Genomic DNA, 23,280 nt, shown 5'->3' with positions numbered 1-23,280 from the left:
GTTAAATTTTTGTTTAAATTCCAGTAAATGTAGAGTGTAGTATTAGTTTCAGGTGTTCAATATAGTGATTAAATACTTCATACAATGCCGGGTGCTCATCACAAGCACCCTCTTTAATCCCCATGACCATCTCTTATTTAGATGTTTGCATTGGCTTCCTTATTAGTCTCCCTGCTTCTATTCTTGCACCACTAGCAATTTGAAGATTACTATCTTCAAAAACTGGAAATGGGATTATATTACTTTCTTAATTCTTCTTCAATAGCTTCCCGAGGCCCTGCATGATCTGGCTCCCGTGTATATTTCCACCTGTATTTCCCTATTGGTCATTATATTCCAGTCATACTGGCCTTTTAAAATGTCCTCAACAGACTGTTTCCTGACTCAGAGCCACTGAATATATTTTTCCCTCTCCCTAGAACATTTTTGCTCCCTGCTTTTTTCAGAGCGATTTCCTTCTTAACCTGTAGGTTCTCATCATCTCAGGAATTTTTCTCAGCACCCTAAATAGTAAGTCTCTTTCCATTATTGGCTCACTCTGTTTCCTTCACAATTACATAATTAAATGTCTGTCTTCTCCACTTGATTATAAAATATCCATTTGCCAACTCACTAATTTCCTTGGGCTATAGAATAGTGCCTGGCACTAGATGCTCAAAATGATTAATAAAAAATGATGTCCTAAGTAAGGCTCTTGTGAAATGATACATTGTCAGGGAAGGCTGAAGTCAGTAAAAGGGTGAGAGTGCAAAAGTCATCTCGAAGTCACTTAAGTTAGAGCTGTGAGAGTCTAAACTTTATCCTGTTCTCTAGAAAAATTCCTGAGAGAGCGAGCTGATTCCTTCTAAATGACCACTTCCAGGTTTACTTGTAGGTAACTGGGATTTCTCTGGGCACAAATGAAGATTTTATGAAATATTCTCTGTTAACTGGCTATTTTTGAATGAGTAGCAGGGTCAGAGGATTGAAGCAGAACTCCTTGGGTTCACAAATAGTTCATTAGAAAGCCTACGTATCAAACTGAGAAGAAATTTAACCTAGTATTAACAGTGTTGTTAGTATAAGGAAAAATAATGGTCATATATTTTTCCTAGCAATATGTTGCCTTTAAAAACCTGTTCCCCTAAGTTTTTCCCTCTCAGATGAGCAATTTCTGGACAAAAGTATTAAGGCTGGTTCTGCTGATTCCTGGAATTAGTAGAAATAATGATTGGCACATATATGGTCAGAAAAAGGATTTGTGCGGTTTCAGGGTTTATTTGGGAATTGTGGTCTGATTCTGTTTTTGGGATTCTATTTTCAGGGGTAAAGGGCAAGAATATCTGATTCAGGGTTTGAGGAAACTTAAGACACATGTTGGCTATAAGCATAGAATAAAATGTTAAGTAGTTCTTTAATTTGGAGTCTCTAATGCTTTAGAAATAGGAGTGGATCAATCTTACCTTTACACCTTTAAATCCTAAAGCACTTACGTAAAATAGATTAACTGAAATACTTGGGAAGTTGGACATTTGGATCAATGAATTTCCCTATTGACCCATTCAGTAACTAGAAATTTTGTTCCAACTCTTGCTAAAGTTTCTTAATATGTACTACTACCCACTCTTCTTGCCTCAGAAGTTGATCGCACTTCCTTTTTGGTCTCTTGCAGTTCCCTAGGGTCGTAAGCCATCTGTTGTTTATTCTTACTTAGTTCGTGTGTAGATAGCATAAAAATTTGGGTTTAAATATATTCTAATTATGAACTTGAAGGGAGGAATAGGGTTCATTCATTTCTATTACTAACCACAGTGCCTGGCATTGAGTAAGTGCCAGTGAATATCTATTGAAATAAAATTGGGCTTTGATTTGTTCAATGCAGAAAAAAAATTAAAACTATATTATTAAATTCAGGTCTATATAAAGGTGCTGTTTAATGAGCACTATACAATGTAACTTAGAACTATTCTTTTAAGGCTGTAACTCATGCTTTAGAATATTAATTCCTGTCATTCCTTTTTCTCTTCTCATGCCTCAATATACATACATGTCGCCTCCCCTTCCCCCTCCTGCCCCATTATGCCTGCTCCTCTTAAATTTTCCCACTTTGCTGAGGACAGGCTCCACACAACTCCTTACTCCACACTTGACTCTTATTAGCTGCAGTCCTGGAAGATGATCTGGTGGGTTTGGGAGTGGCCTTTTTTGCCTACAGCACTTTCTTTTCCAAAGCTGGTGGAAGTAACAACTCTTTAAAGGAATAATTCATATATTTATATTTAATATAAGGGGAAAAGCTACCTTTAAAAATATTCAGTAGTGCACAGTTCTGAATTCTCTAAATGTCCAATAATAGGGAAATGGATGTGAGTTACTGCTTGAGAACACTTCTGAATCATTAAAAGCCATATTTTTGAACACCCTAGTAGAATTAAGCATCAAAAAGTATACTAAAGTGTAAATAATGGTTATCTCTGGATGATTGAACCAAGGGTGATTTAAATCTCTTTATATTTTACAATTTTTGTGCAGCAAGCTTATATTTCTCTACTAATCAATAAAAACACAAAACAGGTCTCAGTTTCCTAATATAACAACATGGAGGACCCTTTTGCCTGCTTTACATAATTGTTTTATTGCTGAAGTTTTTTCTGCAATTTCTTTATTGCAGAAATCATAAAAATGTTAATTATAAAGAAATTTGGCATCCTAACCTATTATCTTCATATAGGTGGGACATACAGTTGAACTGGTTTATGTAACTGGTACCCTATCTGGTTTCCTCTATTATGACCATTCATTACCTTGGATTTATACAAATGGTGTTGTATGCTGTGATCACGTTGTGTGTTAGAAGTGATAATTCACAATTTTTGCAGCTTCTGTGTTTGCATTCTTTCACCTCATTGAAATCTGGAGTCATTACTAGGTTATTCTTGAAAGCATCACCTAAGTACCAGCCTTGAATCAGGTGGTACAGGTTCCTGGCACAAAGGCTACTTATGGTGTTTGTTAGATGATAAAGTAGATGGAGAATTTCAAGTTGTACTTAGAGGGTCAAAATGTCTGGACTCCTGCAGTTATCCTTATAGTGAGGTGAGGGTGGCTGCTGGATGATTGTTGCCTTCTGTGTCACTCAGTAAACATTTCCTAAGGATCTCCTACGTCCCTAACATTTTACTAGGTGCTGTTATTAACAGATGAATGAAACAATGTTCTTTGCCCTGGAGGAGCCCAGGTTCTAGTGGGAAACAATTCCATTTTTTCCAGCATTTATATGCCATTGTTGGATACATTATATGCATTAGCTCCAATCCTCAGTATAGTCCCATTGTTTATGTAACATATTTACTGTGTGCCAACTGTGTGCCCTGGGAATGACAGGAATAAGGTGGGTAGTGGAATGGTGATGTTATAGCTGATTAAATTTTAGTTCAGAGAGGTTATGTAATGTGGCCAAGATCACAGAGGTGGTAGTAATAATATCCATTGTTTATTATTGATTACATAGGTACTATCCCTAAGTGCAAAGTATAAAGATATTTACACATGGTCTTACTTATTTAATCCTTCAATTTAAACAGCTCACTGTGGCAGGTGGTATCCTCGTTGTATAGATGATGCTGAGGCTTGGATGCCTGGGATTACACAGCTAGTGAGTGCTAGAGCAAGGGTTTGAAATTATTAGGTTTGTCTAACTCCAAATTCCATGCCCTTAACCATGATGTTATATCTCCTCTCTTCCCATACAGGGAGTATTAACAGTAGTAATAGCTACTATTTATCAGGTATCTACTATGTGCCAGGTGTTTAGATATATTATCTTAGATTCTCACAACCACTTTGTAAGGTAGTTGCTGGTGTCTTTGGAAACTGAGCCTCAGGAGTCAGATAACCTGCCCAGCTGGTGAGTGGTAGGTAGAACCAGATCTATCTGGCTCCTTCCTAAGCCTCTGCTCTTTCCATAGTACTGCCATTCTTCCTCCATTTCTGATATTTGAGTCTGGTAATTTTTGTTTACAGACTCACCCTGATGTATTTGTAATTCCTCTTGAGGGCTTCATCTCAAGGTGGTGTAACCTTGGGATTCTGAGTCTGGCCTTACTTTTGAAAACCACATCAGTCAGCTATTAACAACTGTAAACCGGTCTATTCCTCTGACATTCCAGTTCTCACTCTACAGGGTATGGCTATTGTAAGCCTTCTCTGCCCGCAGGACCTCATCACCCACGTGTGCTGTATGGAGGCCTTATCTTATCTGCTACAACATGAGGAGTGTCCAGCAGAAGCCTCTCATATACACTGGTCGAATTTCATTACACCTGGTCCCTGCATCTCCTCTTGTGACCCCTCACCTGTACTTCTGTCTGCATCCCTATGCCTCCCCTCTCTTCCCTCCAGACACACTTCTCTGAGCACCACAACTGGAAAAAACTTCTGCTTGAGCCAGTTATTTACTCTCTAGCTGCCATCAGTTTCTCTTTTTAGACTAACAAACTTCTAAGTAGTGATGCCTGCTATCTCTATTTTCTCCTTTTGTGGCAGGTTACAAAACAGTATGTAGTATAAATTACGTTTTTTGTAAAATTATCTGTTTGCATTGAAATGTCTAGAAGGGAGGACAGGCTATGCTATCTCTGGATGGTGGGTTTTATTTTATCACTAAAAAAAAATTTTTTTTAAATGTCTTACTTATTTTTGAGAGAGAGCATGAGTAGGGGAGGGACCAAGAGAAAGGGGGACAGAAGATCTGAAGTGGGCTTGGTGCTGAGAACAGCAAGCCCAATGGGCTCAAACTCATGAACCGTGAGGTGATGACTTATGCCAAAGTCGGACCCACAACCAACTGAGCCACCCAGGCATCCCTGGATGGTGGATTTTAGATGAAGTTTTTTTGTTTATCTATATTTTCTACCTCTTCTGCTGTGTATACATATCACCTATGTATCACATATTTAAACATATTACCTATGTAAACAGATAACACTTCTTTTTCCTGTTTATTCAAGTAATGTATGTTTGTTAAAAGAACTTATAAATTATAGACCAGTATAAAAAAAATACTTGCAATCCCACAGCCCAGAGTTAATATTTTGTAGCCTTATCTTTTAGATTGTATATATAGATGTACAGATTTGTAATAATGAAATTATAATTTTCTAACCCCCCCCGTTAGTTTTTGTGTAAGCACAAAATTTAAATGTTTGCATAATATGACACATAGACACCATGATTTATTGAACTACTCTATTATTGTACATTTGTGTTAGTTTGATTTTTAAATTTTAGAATGACCAGTGGCCAATGCCAGTTGTTTGGATAGAACAATTCTATCCAAATTTCTGATTATTTACAATAGATACCCCAAACTGGAATCCTGAGTGAAAGGGTATAAATTTAGGCTGTTGCTACATACTGTCAAATTACTTTCCAGGGAGGTTGGGCCAATTTTTCTACCAACAATATCTGAAAGTGCTTATCTTACTGGACAGTGAGCCTAGAGTGAGGTGTTACTGTAGGTATGCTTCTTCTATGAGAAGCACTCTGAGAACCACAACTGGAAAAAATGCTTCTATGAGAAGCAGTTAAAATACTTTAATTGCATCTGTTTGTTTTCCCTGCTTAGGCAGGAATCCTGTCCTCCAATATCCGATAATGCTTAGTATATAGTAGGACAGCAATCATCTACTGAATTAATATTATCCTTTAACAAATTATCTTTTAAAAGATTGTTGCCAATAAGCCAAAAACTTTTGGACTTGTGCTTTTTAAATATTTTACTGAAATATAACGTACATGGCATATGTAATTCACTGATCTTAAATGTTCAGTGTGTTTTAGTAAATTTCTACAATTGTGCAAACAATACCACAATCTAATTTTCATTCTTCCATCTGCCTCTCTTCTCCTTTGTGCCTGTTGGATTCACTCTCCACTCTCATTCCTGGAACTAGGCAACCACTGATGTGCTTTCTGGCTATATAATTTTGGCTTTTCTAGAAATTTCATATAAATGGAATCATATAATATGTAGTCTTTAGTGTTTGGCTTCTTTCACACAGTGTTATTTTTGAGAGACTCAACCATGTTACTGCATGTATTAGTTCTTCTATTTATTGACATATAAATGACATACAATGGGTTACTTATATTTATAAATTTTGACTTTGTGTATATACCTGTAAAAGCATTACAACATTCAAGATCACAAAACTATCCATTTCCTTGCCTCCCAACCAAAGTTCATGCCCCTATATAATCACTGCTCCTCTCCCCCAAGTTAACCACTAGTTTGTTGTCATGATAGATTAATTTGCATTTTCTAGAATTTTAAATAAATGGAATCAAATGGATTATACTTTTTTGTCTAGCTTCTTTCACTTAGCTTATTTTGAGATCCACTCATACTGTGTTTATCAATGGTTTATTCCTTTTTTTTTTTTTTCTAAGTAGCATTCCATTTTATGGATATATTTTATCAGTTTACCAGTTTGATGGATATTTGGATTATTTCCAGTTTTGGGCAACTATGAATAATGCTGCTATAAACATTCACGGACAAGTCTTTGGGTAAACATTTTTCTTGGGTAGATTCCTAGGAGTGCAACTGCTGATTCATATGATAAGTGTATGTTTAACTTGTTAAGAAATTGCCAAAATTTTCTAAAGAGAATATATAATTTTACATCACCATCAGTTCAATGTATGAAGTTCCAGCTTCTCCACATTGTTGCCAACTAGTGATTTTAGCTGGTGTATCTACACTGTGGTATATCTCACTGTGGTTTTAATTTGTATTTTTCTAATGTCTAACAATGTGGAGCATCTTTTCATATAGCTATTTGCTGTTTGTATCTCTAATTGTATTTATTCAAATCTTTTGTCTGTTTAAAAATTAGGTTATTAGTCTTATTATTACTGAGCTGTAAGAAATCTTTTTATATATTTTGGATATGAATCCTTCCTTTATCAGGATGTTTTGGGAATATTTTCTCCCAATTTTTTCCTTTTCTTAATGGTGCCTTTGGAAGAGCAATAGTTTCTAATTTTAAAGGAAGTCCATTTAATCTGAAAGTAATTTTTTATTGCTCTTTGCCTGATCCAAGGTCACAATGATTTTCTCCTCTGTTTTATTCTAGAAGTGTTAAGAGTTTCTGCTCTCACATTTAGGTCTTTTATCCACGTGTAGTTATTTTTGCATATGCTGTGAGGTATGGATTTTGGTTCCTTTTTTTTATGGATATCAAGTTATTTCAACATCATTTTTGGAAAGACTATTCTTTCTCCACTGATTAAAAATTTGCCATTCATAATAGGGTCTATTTCTAGAGTGTTTAATTGATCTATGTATATACATGCTAATATGCTAAGGTGTCTCAATTGTTTGCTTTATAGTAAATTTTGAAATCAGGCAGACTAAGTCCTTCAATTTTGTTATTTTATTATTTATTTTTATTTTTAAAAATATGTTTATTTATTTTGAGAGAGAGAAAGAGTGTGAGCAGGAGAGGAGGGGCAGAGAGAGAATCCCAAGCAGGCCCTACACTCAGGATGGAGCCCAATGCAGGGCTTGATCATGAGATCGTGACTGGAGACGAAATCAAGAGTTGGATGTTTGAGCCACCCAGGTGCCTCAAGTTGGTTCCTTTAAAAAAGAGTTTGGCTATTTTAGGTACTTTACACTTCTACATAAAATTTAGGATCAGTTTGCCAATTTCTACAACAAAAGCCTGCAGGGATTTTGATAGGGAATTTTGGTAAATCTGTAAATTTGGGGAGAACCAACATTTTAACAATACTTAACTTCCTAATCCCATTTAGGTCAGCACTGTTTTGCAGTTTTCAGTGTGCAGGTATTATAGTTCTTTGGTTATGTTAATTTTTAAATATTTTGTTCTTTTTGATGTTAATGTGAGTAGAATTATTCTTTTTATTTGGATTTCCCTACTGGATTATTCACTGCTAGTATATGGAAATACGACTAAGTTTTGCATATTGAACTTGTATTCTGAGATCTTGATAACTGCTAATTCATTAGTTCTGATAGCTTTCAGGTAGACTTCTTAGTATTTACTGTTGTCAGGTTACATAATCTATGAATAGTTTTACTTTTTCCTTTTCAATCTGAACACGTTCAGTGTCTTTTTCTTGTCTTACTGCAGAAGATAGGAGGACCTAAGTTACAGTGCTGAGTAGAAATTATGAATAGAAACATCCCTGCTTTGTTCTTGATCTTAGGGGGGGGGAAGGCATTCAGTTTTTTACCGTATGATTTAACTGTAGATTCCTTTTATCCTGTTAAGGATCCTTCTATCCTTACTTCTATCTTTACTTCTATCCTTACTTCTACCCTTCTATCCTTACTTGAGTGAGAATTATTGTGACTGGATGTTTGATTTGTCAAATGCTTTTTTGTGTGTCTATGGAGATTACTTTTGTCATTTATTTATTAAAAAATTTTTTTTAATGTTTATTTTTGAGAGAAGAGAGAGAGAGAGTGAGTGAGCATGAGCAGGGGAGGGGCAGAGAGAGAGGGAGACAGAATCTGAAGCAGGCTCTAGGCTCCAAGCTGTCAGCACGGAGCCTGACTTGAGGCTCAGACTAACAAATGGTGAGATCATGACCTGAGCCGAAGTTGGACGCTTAACTGACTGAGCCACCCAGGCATCCTTATCATTTATTAGTATGGTATATTAAATCAATAGACTTTTGGGTGTTAAGCCAGCCTTCTGCTCCTGGGATGAACCCCACTTAAAGTATATAATCTTTTTTATATATTGCTGGATTTGATGTGCTAATTTTTTTAAAAATAATTTTTGTATTGAAGCTCTTAAGGGATATTGGTTTGTAATTTTCATTTCTTGTAGTATCTTTGGCTTTGGTATCAGGTAGTACTGCCTTTATAAAGCAGGTTTGGAAGTGTTCCCCACTAGTGTTATTTTCTGAAAGTATTTGTGAAACACTGATATTTTTTTCTCCTTAACTATTTGACAGAATTTAACAGTGAAACCATCTGGACCTGAAGACCTTTAATAACTAGTTCATTATCTTTAGTTGATATATAGTCTATTCGGGTTTTCCATTTCTTCTTAAATCAGTCTTGGTAATTTGACTTTTTCTAGGATTTTGTTCCATTTCATCTAAGGTGTGAAATTTATTGGGATGAAGTTGTTCATGATATTTCTTTGTAATTATTTTAAGTTCTGTAGTGTCTGTAGTAATGCCTCCTTTATTCCTAATTTTGTTAATGTATGCCTTTTTTCCCCCTTAATCCAGCTAAAGATTTATCTTAAAATCTTTACAAAGAACCAACTTTAGGTTTCATGAACTCTTTCATATTGTTTTCCTATTTTCTATTTCATGGATTTCTACTCTGGTCTTTTATTATTTCCTTCTTTCTATTTATTTAAGCTCTGGTTTGGTTTTTTTCTAGTTTCTTAAGGTGGAAACTTGTATTATTGATGTCAGACTTGAGGCATACATATTCCTCTAAGCATTGCTTCGACTGCACCTCATACGTTTTCATATGTTCTTTTTTTTTCATTCATTTCACAGTAATTTTCAGATTCCCTTTGGTTTCTTCTTTGACCCATGTGTCCTTAAAAGTGTTACTTAATTTCCAAATATTTTGGGATTCCCCGATTCCTGTTATTGATTTCTACTTTAATTCTATTATGGTCAGACAACATAATTTATGTAACTGTAATCCATTTGGATTTATTGGATCTTATTTTACTCATCATATGGTATGTCCTGGAGAAGTTTCATGTGCACTTGAAAAAAATGCCCATTTTGCTGTTGTTTTGTGGAGGGTTCTCTATTGATTAAAGTACATTGTGTTGTTCAATTCTTCTGTATCCTTACTGTCTATCTAGTTCTGTCAGTTACTGAAAGAGAAGTTGTTGAAATCTCCAACTATACTGACTTGTCTGGCAATTTTTGTTTCATATATTTTGGGGATTCTGTTCAATATTTAAATACATTTAAAATTATTTGGCTACTGTATTTTAACTGTTGGTGAAGTGGGAATTTTCCTGTTTCTTTCCTGGGTGAAATTTCTTCTGTTTTAGAAGTGGTCAATATTCATGTTCTTACTGTTGATTTTGAAAAATGTGATTTTTAAAATAATTTTTAATGTTCATTTATTTTTGAGAGAGAGAGTGTGAATGGGGGAAGGGCAGAGACAGAGAGGGAGATACAGAATCCAAAGTAGGCTCCAGGCTCTGAGCTGTCAGCAAAGACCCCTACATGGGACTTGAACCCACAAACTGTGAGATCCTGACCTGAGCCAAAGTAGAACCCTTAACCGGCTGAGCCACCCAGGCACCCCTTGAAGAATCTGATTTATAAAAGAATACTATTGATCATATGATGCAGTCCAATTTGTTTGTCTTTTAGTTGTGATACAGAATTTGTCACTTCCTAAATGTCACATCTAGAAAGTATTTCCTTATAAATTTCTCCCATTACTTTTAAGCTCTGAAAGTCTATTTATCTAACACGCAGACATTAGTTTCATATGCACTTTTTTTCACCCACCACAGAGAGCAACATTTTACTGACTAGTCTTTTCATAACACATTTAAGACACTGTCTTTATCATACACACATGCCCTGTAGTCCACCACACCTTTCTTTCCTAAACTCATTACTATTCTTGTATATTTATTGTTCTATTTAGAATTAGCTTATCAAGTTCCACAACATATTTTGGGGAATATATCAAATTAACGAATTAATTTTAACATGGTGAATTGTCTTACACCTTTTGGTAAAATTTTATATTTTCTTCATATATATTTTCCAAGTCACTTTTCTTCTTGATACTAATGAATGGGATTTTTCCCTATTGTATTTTTAACTGGTTATTTCTGGGGTGTGGGATTAACCATCTTTATCATTAACAAGGTACTCATCTCCAGTTTGCTTAGTTTTAAGATTTTTTTCCAAACCAGAAAATGTATTAAATTTTATCATATGCCTTCAGAGAATCAGTTTATATTTTGTTTGTTTAATTTGTTAATGACAGATTTTACAAAGTTGAACCACTGTAGCAGTCTTGGCATGATGTATTCTTTTATATACTGGTGGATTTGACAACTTATTTAACCTTGTGTGGTTCAGTTTTCACATATGTAAATGGGATATCAGCATCTACAAAAAAAGGGTTTGTGAGCACCCAATGAATTACAATATTTAGACTAGTGCTTGGTACATAGTGTGCTGTGTGTGTGTGTGTGTGTGTGTGTGTGTGTGTGTTTGTGTTTATAAATTAATAGATTTATTTTTGTTTGAATAAAATTATTTAACTTCTTCTATGTACTTAGGTCTATACTGTCATCCTTTCTCATGCATTTTGAGAGTAAAACCTAATCAATTTATTTTAGTCCACAGGTTACAAATTTCCCCTTGTCCAAATCCCATGTTTTAATAAATAAATAATGCATAGTTCTAAAAAGACTAGAATTTGAATTTTGACTTCCACTTTAACAGTTATTTTGAAATATATTTAGAGCATTTTTCCACTTTATTTTTGACTTTCTAGTATGTGTATTTTAACTTTTTGTTGTTAATTTCAGGTTACATTTTAAGTTGTTGCAATTTCCTTCATGCCTTAATAAATAGGCACTTTTGTGATGGCTCCATGTGTATTTCTTGGGTACCAGGTATGCTGTTGAGTACCTCTTTGAAAACTTTCTAATTTCTATATTCTTTTATTCTTTCTTTCTTTCTTTCTTTCTTTCTTTCTTTCTTTCTTTCTTTCTTGTCTATTTGATTTGTTGGTTTTTACAAGACTGTGATGTCAATTTTTCCTTGTATTTCTATCAGATATATTTTATGTTGCATAAAGTTCATGAATTTATTTTCATGGCCAACTGCTGAAATACGGGGAAGTCTCTTTTAAAGCTTTGAATTCTACTTGTCTCATTAATGTTACCATACCTGGTTTATTCTTGTTACTATTCATTTGACTTTTAACTCTGTGTTAGGGATGGATCTAAAGAATAGTATACAGTTTGATTTTTAATTCAATGTAAATTTTGTTATTGACACTATATTTGGACTTATTCTGGCCGTTTATTTTGTACTGTCTATATCTTTTTGTCTCTTCTTTCTTACTGTGGTGGACATCCATTGTTCCTGTATTGGAATAGTATTCTCCTTTTTTATGGCCATTATTTTCTTTTTTTAAAAAAATTTTAAATGTTTTTATTAACTTTTGAGAGACAGATATAGCACGAGTGGGGGAGGGGCAGAGAGAGGGAGAGACAAAATCTGAAGCAGGCTCCAGGCTCCAAGCTGTCAGCACAGAGCCTAACTCGGGACTCCAGCTCATGAGCTGTGAGATCATGATCTGATCCAAAGTTGGACACTTAACCGACCAAGCCATCCAGGTGCCCCTATGGCCATATTTTCTGATATCCCTTTGGAAAACATGGTTTGGATAGACCTGACCCTTGTAGAAGCTTGGTTCTAGGCCTCCTTCAGGAACTGGTTCAGGGATTGGACCTAAACTAAGCCAATTAGAGCCAAAGGGATACAAATCCTAGGCTTTGGGTGGAACTTAGGGGAAAGGGATTTTGTCATTTATTTGAACTTGAAGCTATTAAGTGATCATCTTGCTGCCACATATGAAAAACTTGCTAAGAGTGAAAAGATGAAAGAAGAATATTATCTAAGAGATGAAAGAGATGAAATCTGAGTCTCTAAAGTTAGTACTACCCCCTGGACTTTTCAGTTCTGTAAGCCAGTATTTCTGGGGTTTTTTTTGTTTTGTTTTTTGTTTTGGCTTATGGTTAGGATACTTGCCTCCAAAACAATGCTGATAACACGCTTGTCTTCTAGTAGATTTGAGTTTAGCAGATTAAGTTTTCTTTACCCAATTTTTCTCAGCTTAATAATCTATTGTCTTTTTCTAAAAAAATGATTAGAGTTTTCCATTTTGTTTTTATTCTTAGTGGTTGACCTTAAATTTTTAATACACATATTTTAACTCTCTAGTCATTGTTAGAGAAATATAAATTCATCAGCGTTAATACTCTCTAATAAAGATTCATAGTGTATTTCCACGACCTCTTTTTACTCTTAATAGTATGTGATCAATATTTTTTAGTTCTAAGAATAGATTTTACTAATTTTGTTGCTCATGCTTGTTTCTTGCATCCCACTGTTTCCTCGAGGATCTGTTTACCTTCTTGCTGAAGAGTATCCCTTAATACTTCTTTCAGAGATAGTCTGTGGTTGGTAACTTTTTGCATCTTTGGGTGTCTGAAAATGTATTTATTGGGCCCTCATATTTAAATAGGAGTGGAATTCTAGATTTAAAGTTATTCTCTTTGCAGTAATTGAATGATATTGCTCCATTTCTTTTTGCATTCACTTTGTAGGTAATCTGTTTTTTTTCTGTCTGGTAGATTTTCAGTTCTTCTTTATCTTTTATGTTCTGAAATTTCACTCTAGTGCAGGACTGGCAAACTACAGTCTGTGGGCCAAATCTCTCCACTTGTTTTGGTATAGCCCAGTGACCTAAGAATGGTTTTTACCTTTTCAAATTTGAAAAAAAAAAAAAAAATCACAAGAATATTTCATGACATATGAAAAAATAAAGTTTATATCTCAGGGCATATTAGTAAAATTTCATTGGAAAACAGCCACATTCATTTGCTTACATATTTCCTATGGCTACTGTTACAGCCATATATATGTCAGAGGTAAGTAGTTGTAACAGAACTGTGAAGCCTAAAATATTCACTACCTGGACAGAAAAAATTTGCTGGTCCCTGGGTATATTTTTATTTGTTTAAACAGAATTCTGGGAATTATCTGGCTGTTATTTCTACTGTTTTCTATAAAGATTTCTTACCGTAGTATCATAATCAATATCCCAAATCAAAAACTTTTCATCTGTGTCCATTCTATTATTCAGCTCAATGACTGTGTTTTTCATTTAAAAATTTTTCAATTTCCAAGAAACTGGTCAGTCTTGTTTCAAGAGGGCAGTATTCTCTTACCATCCAAAAATGGTAAATAATACTCAACTTGAGGTCTTGTTCTGACTGCTGTAGTAAATTGCCTTCCAAGAGTGAAAGTTCTTCCATTTGTTGAGTATTTTATTACTTCCAACTGTTTGATATTTGTCCATTTTTCTATGTAGCTGGGAACAGACCACTCCCTCTGTTTGCACTGGCTTCTTATTAGGAGGGGGCAATGAGAGGTTGCTAGTGTTTTCAATGAGAATGAGGGGCTAGATGGACCATGCTGCTGGTGTGGATATTTCAGTGGTTGTGCTTTCTCTGCTCCAAGATCCCACACTCTTGTCTTTCCTTTAGGAATAGGATGAGATATACAAGGTTTGACCTACCTGGACACTGCTGCTTCTCATCTCCTTTTTGTGTGGAGTTTCAGCCAAATTCAGGTATGGATCATCCTTAAGTGCTGCTTCCTTTATTTGTAGCAATTATCTTCTGCATGCTGCTGCACAGACTGCCTCTTCAATCGGATCCCATCTCCTTTTCGTCTTTTAGTCCACTGAAAGTTTCTCCTCTTAAGTGGTGCTCTGTATTTTCAAATGGTGTGAAGAGACTGAAAACTACAGTATGCTTTCAGACTACCTCCTTAAAATGAGAAGCTGGTCTGAATTACAGTTACTCTTTAGAGGTCCACTGAAGTTTTGTTTGTAGCCTAATATATATTTTGTAGATGGTCTATGGACAAAACCTACAAAGGTATTTTACCTATTTTCAGGGTATAGTTTACTATGGCTGCAATAATAGGCTCCAATTTCTCCTTTTATTTTCTTTTGGGAGTTTTTGTTTCAAAAATCTGATGCTGTCAGATGCATAGCTTTTTTTGACTATTTTTTTTTCTTCCAAGATTTTATTTAAATTCAAGTTAGTTAACATATAGTGTAGTATTGGCTTCAGGAGAATTTAGTGATTCATCACTTACATATACATCCAGTGCTCATCCCAACAAGTACCCTCCTTAATGCCCAACACCCATTTAATCCATTCCCCCACCCACCAACCCTCCACGAACTCTCAGTTATCTATAGTTAAGTCTTATGGTTTTCCTCCTTGTTTTCATCTTATATTTCCTTCCCTTCCCCTATGTTCATGTGTTCTGTTCTTACATGCCACATATGAGTGGGATCATAGGATATCTGCCTTTCTCTGACTGGTTTTGCTTCACCTAACACACTCTAGTTCTATCCACGTCGTTGCAGTTGATGGACATCTGGGCTCTTTCCATAATTTGGCTATTGTTGATAGCGCTGCTGTACACATTGGGGTATATGTGCCCCTTCGAATCTGTATTTTTGTATCCTTTGACTAAATACATAGTAGAGCCATTGCTAGGTCGTAGGGTAGTTCTATTTTTGAAGAACCTCCATGTGGTTTTCCAGAGTGGCTGCTCCAAAGCATTCATTCCTTTTTAATGCAACCTTTGTTGTTATTACAAAATTGAATCCTTTTCTTTAAATAAGTGAGTTTATTCCATTTACATTCATTGCCTTAGTTCTGTCATCTTCAGGCTTTGTGGTCTGTGTTTTTCTTTTCTGTATACACATTTTCTGATTGAATTGGAATAGTCTAGCTTTGGTTTTTCAAGTGTTAAATTAGTATTCCTAAACCCTCAATTTGACTTATAGCTTTAAAGGGTATCTACTGAGGTTTTGCCAATGAAATTTACACATACTTTCTTCCTCCTCTCTACCTCCCATTTTCATTTAAATTGTTATTTCTAGGATGTTATACATATATTTCCTCTTCCTCTCTACATCCTAGTTTTACATTTCTTTTTTTTCCAGATCTCTATTCTTTCTACATTTGAATGGATTGAATGCTATTTATTTCTTTTCCCCAATGGTTGCTACATTTCCAGGCTCTTTATTTTGGTTTGTTTCTTGGTTTTATGATTGTCTTTTTTATAGAAGAGCTCATGGGTGCTATATTCCCTTCAGTTCTTACATGTTGAAAATACCCACTTGTGTTTTCATGCTTGAATGTCATCTGAGGTTAGTATAAAATTTGAGATTATAGAAATTTTTTCTCTGAAAAAGTTGTATGTGTTGTTTTATGATCTTCTAATATTCATTTTTACCATGGAGGTATCTGAGGCGAGGGTGATTTTATTTTCCCCTTGTCTGAGGACTTGAATTTTTTAAGTGGAAAAGAAACCCAATTAAAGTTTCTTTCTTAAAGTTAAAATCAAGTTAGTTAACATATAGTGTAGTCTTGGCTTGAGGAGTAGAACCCAGGGATTCATCTCTTCCATATGATACTCAGTGCTCATCCCAAAAAGTACCCTCCTTAATGCCCATTACCCATTTAACCCATCCCCTCACCCACCTCTCCTCCAGCAACCCTCAGTTTGTTCTCTGTATAGAAGAGTCTCTTATGGTTTGCCTCCCTCTGTTTTTCTTATTTTTCCTTCCCTTCCCCTGTGTTTATCTGCTGAGTTTCTCAAATTCCACATGAGTGAAATCGTATGGTATCTTTCTCAGACTGACTGATTTCACTCAGCATAATACTCTCTAGTTCCATCCACATAGTTGTAAATGGCAAGATTTCATTTTCATTGCTGAGTAGTATTCCACTGTATGTATGTGTGTGTATGCATCTTCTTTATCCTTTTTCCAGTGGATGGATATTTGGGCTCTTTCCATACTTTGGCTGTTGTTGATAGTGCTGCTATAAACATTGGGGTGCACAGTGCCCTTCAAATCAGCATTTTTGTATCCTTTGGATAAATGTCTGGTAGTGCAATTGCTGGGTTGTAGGGTAGTTCTATTTTTAATTTTTTGAGGAATATCCATATTGTTTTCCAGAGTGGCTGCAACAGTTTGCACTCCTACCAACAGTGCAAAAGGGTCCCCCTTTCTCGACATCCTCACCAACATCTGTTGTTCCCCAAGTTGATTGTAGCCATTCTGACAGGTGTGTGGTGGTATCTCATTGCGGTTTTGATTTTTATTTTCCTGATGATTTTTCATGTGTCTGTTAGCCATCTGGATGTCTTCTGCCCATTTCTTCACTGGATTATTTGTTTTATGGATGTTGAGTTCGGTGAATTCTTTATGGGTTTTGGATGCTAACCCTTTATCCAATATTTATCTTTGAACTCCGGCAAATTCATGACATATATTGGGAATCAATCATTATCAGTATTTCCTGGATATGGTATGACTTCTGACCTTTTGGATTTCAGGAACTTTATTTAAAAAAAAAAAAGCTTTTCTATTATCTTTGAATTTTTTGTGTTCCATTTGCTTTGTATGTCTAATACATACTAAGATCCCTGTTGTTTTCCTTATGTATACCTAATTTTCTTTCTTACACTTTACTATTCCTTCTTGATCTTTTTTAAATGTTTGCTTATTTTGAGAGAGAGAGAGTGCCCACATGCATGTATGAATGGGGGAAGGGCAGAGAGAAAAGGAGAGAGAGAATCTTAAGAAGGCTCAGCATTGTAAGTGCAGAGCCTGACATGGGGCTCGATCTCATGAACTGTGAAATCATGACCTGAGCCAAAATCAAGACTTGGATGCTTTGCCAACAGAGCCACCTAGCCTCCCCCTTACTTGATCTTTTAAAGCCTTCCTCCACATTTTAATTTTTTCTTTATAATAGTCAAGAAATATACGTCCACAAAATGACTTGTAATGTTTACATGGAATTATACTATGTATATGCAGGGTAATTTTATTAATCTTCCTATCAGACCTTCCAATTTTTCACTATTACAAACAACCACAGATGCTCTTAACAGTAGTGATGCTGCTTCATAAGTAACCTTACTCTAATTCCTACTAAGGAAGCTCAGTGCCAAAAAAATTTTAGATTATGCTTATGAATACACTTGCCTATCTTCCCTTCTTATTCAGTCAGGCTTAAAATAATGATGAATGATTTTTCTGGGTTTCTGGGTCCATGACATAAAAATAAGACCCCAGTTTTGTGAGTAAGCATATTAAGGATATCTCAAGATTAAAGAAAGTAGTTTGGTGATGGCTTCTTCAGTACTCTCAAAAAAGATATTGAAGACTTAATGGTAAGGGTGTGAAATGTAGAATCTCTGTTGGCATTTGTACTGAGCTGGATATTTGATGTTTATCCTTCTATATCTACTCTCCCCTTAGCTAGGTGGATAAGGAGGCTGATCCAAACAGACTACATCAGTTCTCTTCTTGTTTCTGGTTGGAAACCAATGAGAAGTGCCAGCAGGATACTAAGGGATATGAGCAAAGTGAAATTGGGTATTTATTCTAGCAGCTCTCACCTAGATTGCCATAGTTTGACTGAATTCTATTACTGAAGGTCACAACTCCTGTCAGCTCTCTCCATATACTTACTCTCTTTGGGTTCTGATGATGGTTTTATCTCCTTGTCCTTTTAGACCTAAGGATGGAAGTGGCTCCCCACTGTTGCTAGTTCTGGGTGTCTGCATTATTTCTTGTTGGTTTCTCTGAAACCCTCCTCTGTTTGCTATACTTATAGAAATTTGTCTTACATATGTATAAAATTACATGTATGTAAGATTATTCATTAGAACATTTTATTTGTCATAGTGGCATAACTGTACAGTAGAATATTGTGCAGCTGTAGAAAAACTTAGAACATTCATCAGATATATGCATGAAATAATCTCCCATTTGTTGGGCTTTTAAAAATTTTTTCATGTACCCAAGGCCCCCAAAATATTTGTGAAGCCTTATTTATACCTCAGTAATTGTAAAATACAAGTGTTTTTGGTTCACCATGTTGTCTTCCCAATCTTTGTTATTGTTTTTGTCTTTATTTAGGTTTGATACACAAAAATTATATGCATTTAACAATTACACCTTGATCAGTGTGGATATACGCATACATCTGTGATACCACAATCAAGGTACTCCAAAAATCTGTTCACCTCCAAAAATTTCATGGTATTTTTTTGTGTGTGTTTTGTAGGAAGACATGAGATTTGTTCTCATAACATTTTAAAATGCAGAATACCCACATTTTTAACTATGGGCACTAAGTAGTATAGCAGATCTCTAGAACTTACTCATCTTCTATAACAGAAACTTTACATAAGTGTGGAAAAAGCAAAATACCAAACAATGAATATAATATGCTACCATATGTGTACAGAAAAAAGAAATAAAAGAATGTATATGTGCTTTTTTATATATACACACGTATCTGAATATATGTATGTGTATATATATATCTATAGGAAATAAAGTGGAGGGTGTCTTTGGAAGGACATGTAATAAGAAAATGTGGGAGAACCTAGGTGGCTCAGTCGGTTTGAGTGTCTGACTTCGGCTCAGATCATGGTCTCATGGTTCGTGAATTTGAGCCCCATATCGGGCTTGGTGCTGTCAGTGCAGAGCCTGCTTCTGATCCTCTGTCCCCCTCTCTCTGCTCCTCCCCTGCTTGCACCCTCCCCCAAATAAATAAATATTAAAAAAAAAAAAAAAGGTCACAGTGATTGCTTCTAGGGAGGAAAACTGGGCAGTAGGAAACTATCCTTGTTTCTTTGAATATTAAAATATATGAATATATTACCTGTTCAAAAAATATTACATTAATAAGCATTAAGAGCCTTAGAGGAACTACAAAAGAAATCACTAGAAGATGGTGGAAAGAGCCAACAAATTATAAAGTTGCTGAAATGATCTAAGCAATGGAAGTCTTGAATAGTTTCTTACCATGATCCCTTTATGGAATTATATATACCCTATTACAAATTTGTTGTAGAAGTAAATTCTTGTTCAGTGTTGAATACAAAAAAACATGTATGGTAAAGATTTGTTTTAAACATGGTTTGATTATTTAAAAGAGCTTCAGTTCTTTTAGTCTCATCCTGTATTTACAGCATTTTAGTAAATGCTAAATGTTTTTACAGCATGTGATATCACTAACAAAGTAGAATGACTGCACGATGATCTTAGCTTCCAGTGAAAAGTACAACTCCATTAAAGGAAATGGGACATGAGAAGAGTTTTAGGAAATTAGTGAAGAAGGGAAGATTGCTGGAAAAATATTCTTTCAACTAAAGTTGGTTATAATCACTCAGGATATCCAAAAATAAGAAAGGATTACTAGTTTGATTTTTTAAAGATGGTTTTACCATTCCTGATATGATTACCCCTGTTAAAAAACTTCTATAAGACCCAGGGACCTCACTCACCCTTCCTGGAACTGTGCTTGGGCAGATTCCTCTGCAACAAGAGTCTCATACTCCTCAGCTGCAAACCTGTCCCAGTCAGAGGGCTCAGGCCCCTCATTCTCAACATCCTGATTGCAAAGAGGAAAGGAAACAAAAATAATCAAAGACAAAGAATTGGAGATTGGTTTTCTTCAGTGAACATTTGTGATGACCTGCCTGAAAATATTTCATTTTAACATGTTAAGAGAGGTGCTAAAGTAACACTCTTAAAGTGATTTGTATGCCTCCAATCATAAAATTATAGTGAACTCCTCAGCAGTGAATTCTTTAGGTCTAGATTCTTTAGCCTTATAATCAGAGACCTTTGTCTGGGCTCTTCTCCCTGGCACTTTGCACACCAGCTATCTGGAGTGACTTGTGGTTTACATATGCCCACCTGAAACAGACCATCGCTTCCTCCCCTCCCTGGCATATTTTTATTGCTTCTGTAAAAGCCAGCTCAGATACCATGTCATCTGTGCTATTTTCCTAGAAAGAGCCCTTCTCCCCCAAATAATTTCCTTTGCTATACTGTACATGCTCGATTGCTACTTTTTGCTCTTCTTTTTATCTCTATATGACCATATGTCTCTTCAACACAGTCACTGGAATTTACTGAGCACTTTTTGACTAAAAATGTTCTCTGCAGATCAGAATAAATCTTGATATACTGCCATCTCTTACAAATTTTATAAAGGGGGAAAAGGCTATATACATTTTCTTTTCCTTCTCCAATCTGGGCAGTATCTTGGATTATATACTCCAGGTAAAATGCTTTTCCATGATTAAAATGAGTTATTAGCACTGCCCTCAGATGTAAGGTTAGTCATGCCCAGAAGAATGTAAATACCTAAATACTGACCATACAATAGGATTATGATACTTAACTCATTTTAAGAACCCCTACTCCATCCTTTTGACGTCTTTGAAACTTACATCTTAGATTTATAATTGGCAATTTTTTTAATGTTTATTTTTGAGAGATAGCACGAGTGGGGGAGGGGCAGAGAGAGAGGGGGGACACAGAATTCGAAGCAGGTTCCAGGCTCTGAGCTGTCAGCACAGAGCCCGACGTGGGGCTCAAACTCACGAACCACAAGATATGACCTGAGCTGAAGGTGGACACTTAACCAACTGAGCCACCCAGGTGCCCGGGAAAAAAATTTTTTTTAAAGCTAGTGATAATGTGCCTTGATAGGCCCCAAGATCAGGCGTAGAATATTTGTTTTTAGCAGGTGATCTTTGGGGGTGTCTGGGTGGCTCAGTCAGTTGAGTGTCCAATTCTTGATTTCAGCTCAGATCATGATCCCAGGGTCATGGGATTGACCTTTGCATTGGCTCCGCACTGAGTGTGGAGCCTGCTTGAAATTCTGCCTCCCTCTGCCCCCCTCCCCTGCTTGTGCTATCTAAAATTAAAAAAATAAATAAAAATAAAAAATAACGTATGTGGTGCCTGGGTGGCTCAGTTGGTTAAATGTCTAAATGTTGGTGTTGGCTCAGGTCATGATCACACAGTTTTGTGGGTTCAAGCCCTGCATCGGCTCTGCACTGACAGCGTGGGGCCTGCTTGGGATTCTCTGTCTTACTCTCTGCCCCTACCCCACTTGTGACTATCTCTGTCTCTCTCAAAAACAAATAAATGAACTTAAAAAATAATAAGGTGATCTTTGTATTCTTACTACTATTTAGGTCAACATGTAGAAGAAAAAGACTGAAAGTTTCTGGTAGTTTCTGGTATTCCTGTAGGACTCAACTCAAACATTCCTTTTCTACTAACAGAATTAAAAAAAAATTTTTTTTTAAAGTTTTGAGGGAGAGAGAACACAAGCAAGGAAGGGGGTAGGGGTGGGGGAGAGAGAATCCCAAGTGGGCTCTGCACTGTCAGTGCAAATGTGGGGCTCCACACAGGGCTTGAACTCAAGGACCATGAGATCATGACCTGGGTCAAAACCAAGAGCTGGATGCTTAACCAACTCGACTGAGCCATTAGGCACCCCCACATAATTTTTACTTTTTAAACAAGAGAAGGGGAAGTGGTGATGATATTATTATTATTATTATTATTATTATTATTGTTTTGACATAGACCATATGTTCAGGGCTTTTTGAGGGTCCACAGGTTTTTGTGTACGCATAAGGGTGCTCATCTCTATTCAGGTGTAGAATGACTTCAAACTGATAGTCATGCACAATAGTCATTAACACTTGAAAAAGTGTTTTGTTATCTGAGGGCTGTCTATTATGGAGAACGTCTAGTTTTCATTAGGGAGAGCTATTTACAATGTAATCCTGGAAATGAATGGTACAGTTAACCCCAATATACTTTCTAATACAGATGGTTCTATTGATACATTTTTTTTTAAAAGTTAGGACAAATTTTTTTCAAAACTTTTTTGTAACTAGTGTCTAATATATAAGTATACAGACCACAAAATTCACTCAGTGATAGGCAGATGCAGGTTACCTAAACTTGAAGATTAGCTATGGAGAGACATGTGCTCTAGGTCCTTTTTTCTCTCTTTTCAGTAGGAGAGAAAATGTTTTAAATGTTACCTCTTTAAATACAAGATTCTCACAGGGAAAGACCGTTTTTATCTGTAGCACACAACCCCTGATACTGCAGCCTTCAAAGGGAAGTTAAAACCAGTACCTTCTGGACCGCAAAAGGATCTCTCTGTTCATGGTCCAAGTATTTCTCCAGATTAAAGAAAGTATCATAAAAAATGTGTGCCATTCTGCATCTCTTCAGATCTCGTAGTGTTATTTTGCCTATGTAAAAACAAATCCAGTAAATTTCAAGAACTTTTTGGCAAGTGAAAAAAACTTTTACTGAAGTTTAATAAGAGTATATGAATATGCCAATTTTATTATATAAAATCCGATTTTTTTAGGTAAAATGGACATAAAATTTACCATTTTAAAGTGTGCAATTCAGCAGCTTTTAGTACATTCACAGTGTTGTACAACCATTACCACTACCGAGTTCCACAACATTTCCTCACTCCAAAAGGAAACTGTACTCATCAAGCAGACGTTCCCCATCTCCTTACCCAGCCTAGGGCGATCACTAATCTGCCTTCTGTTTCTATGGGGAAATTTCTT

At 35.7% G+C, this 23,280-nt stretch overlaps 1 protein-coding gene across 4 annotated transcripts in view; it reads right to left on the bottom strand.

Moving 5' to 3' along the window:
* PPP2R3A (protein phosphatase 2 regulatory subunit B''alpha) overlaps positions 1–23,280 on the bottom strand; it is a 200,798-nt gene that overhangs the window by 5,550 nt on the left and 171,968 nt on the right. For all 4 annotated transcript variants that reach the window (XM_047875324.1, XM_047875326.1, XM_047875325.1 and 1 more), the window contains 2 exons: positions 22,829–22,947; positions 20,161–20,267 (listed from right to left, as the gene is read on the bottom strand). In XM_047875324.1, coding sequence (XP_047731280.1) covers positions 20,161–20,267; positions 22,829–22,947 — 226 coding nt within the window. The remainder of the gene's footprint in view (positions 1–20,160; positions 20,268–22,828; positions 22,948–23,280) is intronic.

This window comes from Prionailurus viverrinus, chromosome C2 (assembly GCF_022837055.1).
Source record: "Prionailurus viverrinus isolate Anna chromosome C2, UM_Priviv_1.0, whole genome shotgun sequence".
NCBI lineage: Eukaryota > Metazoa > Chordata > Mammalia > Carnivora > Felidae > Prionailurus > Prionailurus viverrinus.
The sequence above is the reverse complement of the archived record's forward strand: the minus strand, read 5'-3'. Positions and strand labels throughout refer to the sequence as shown.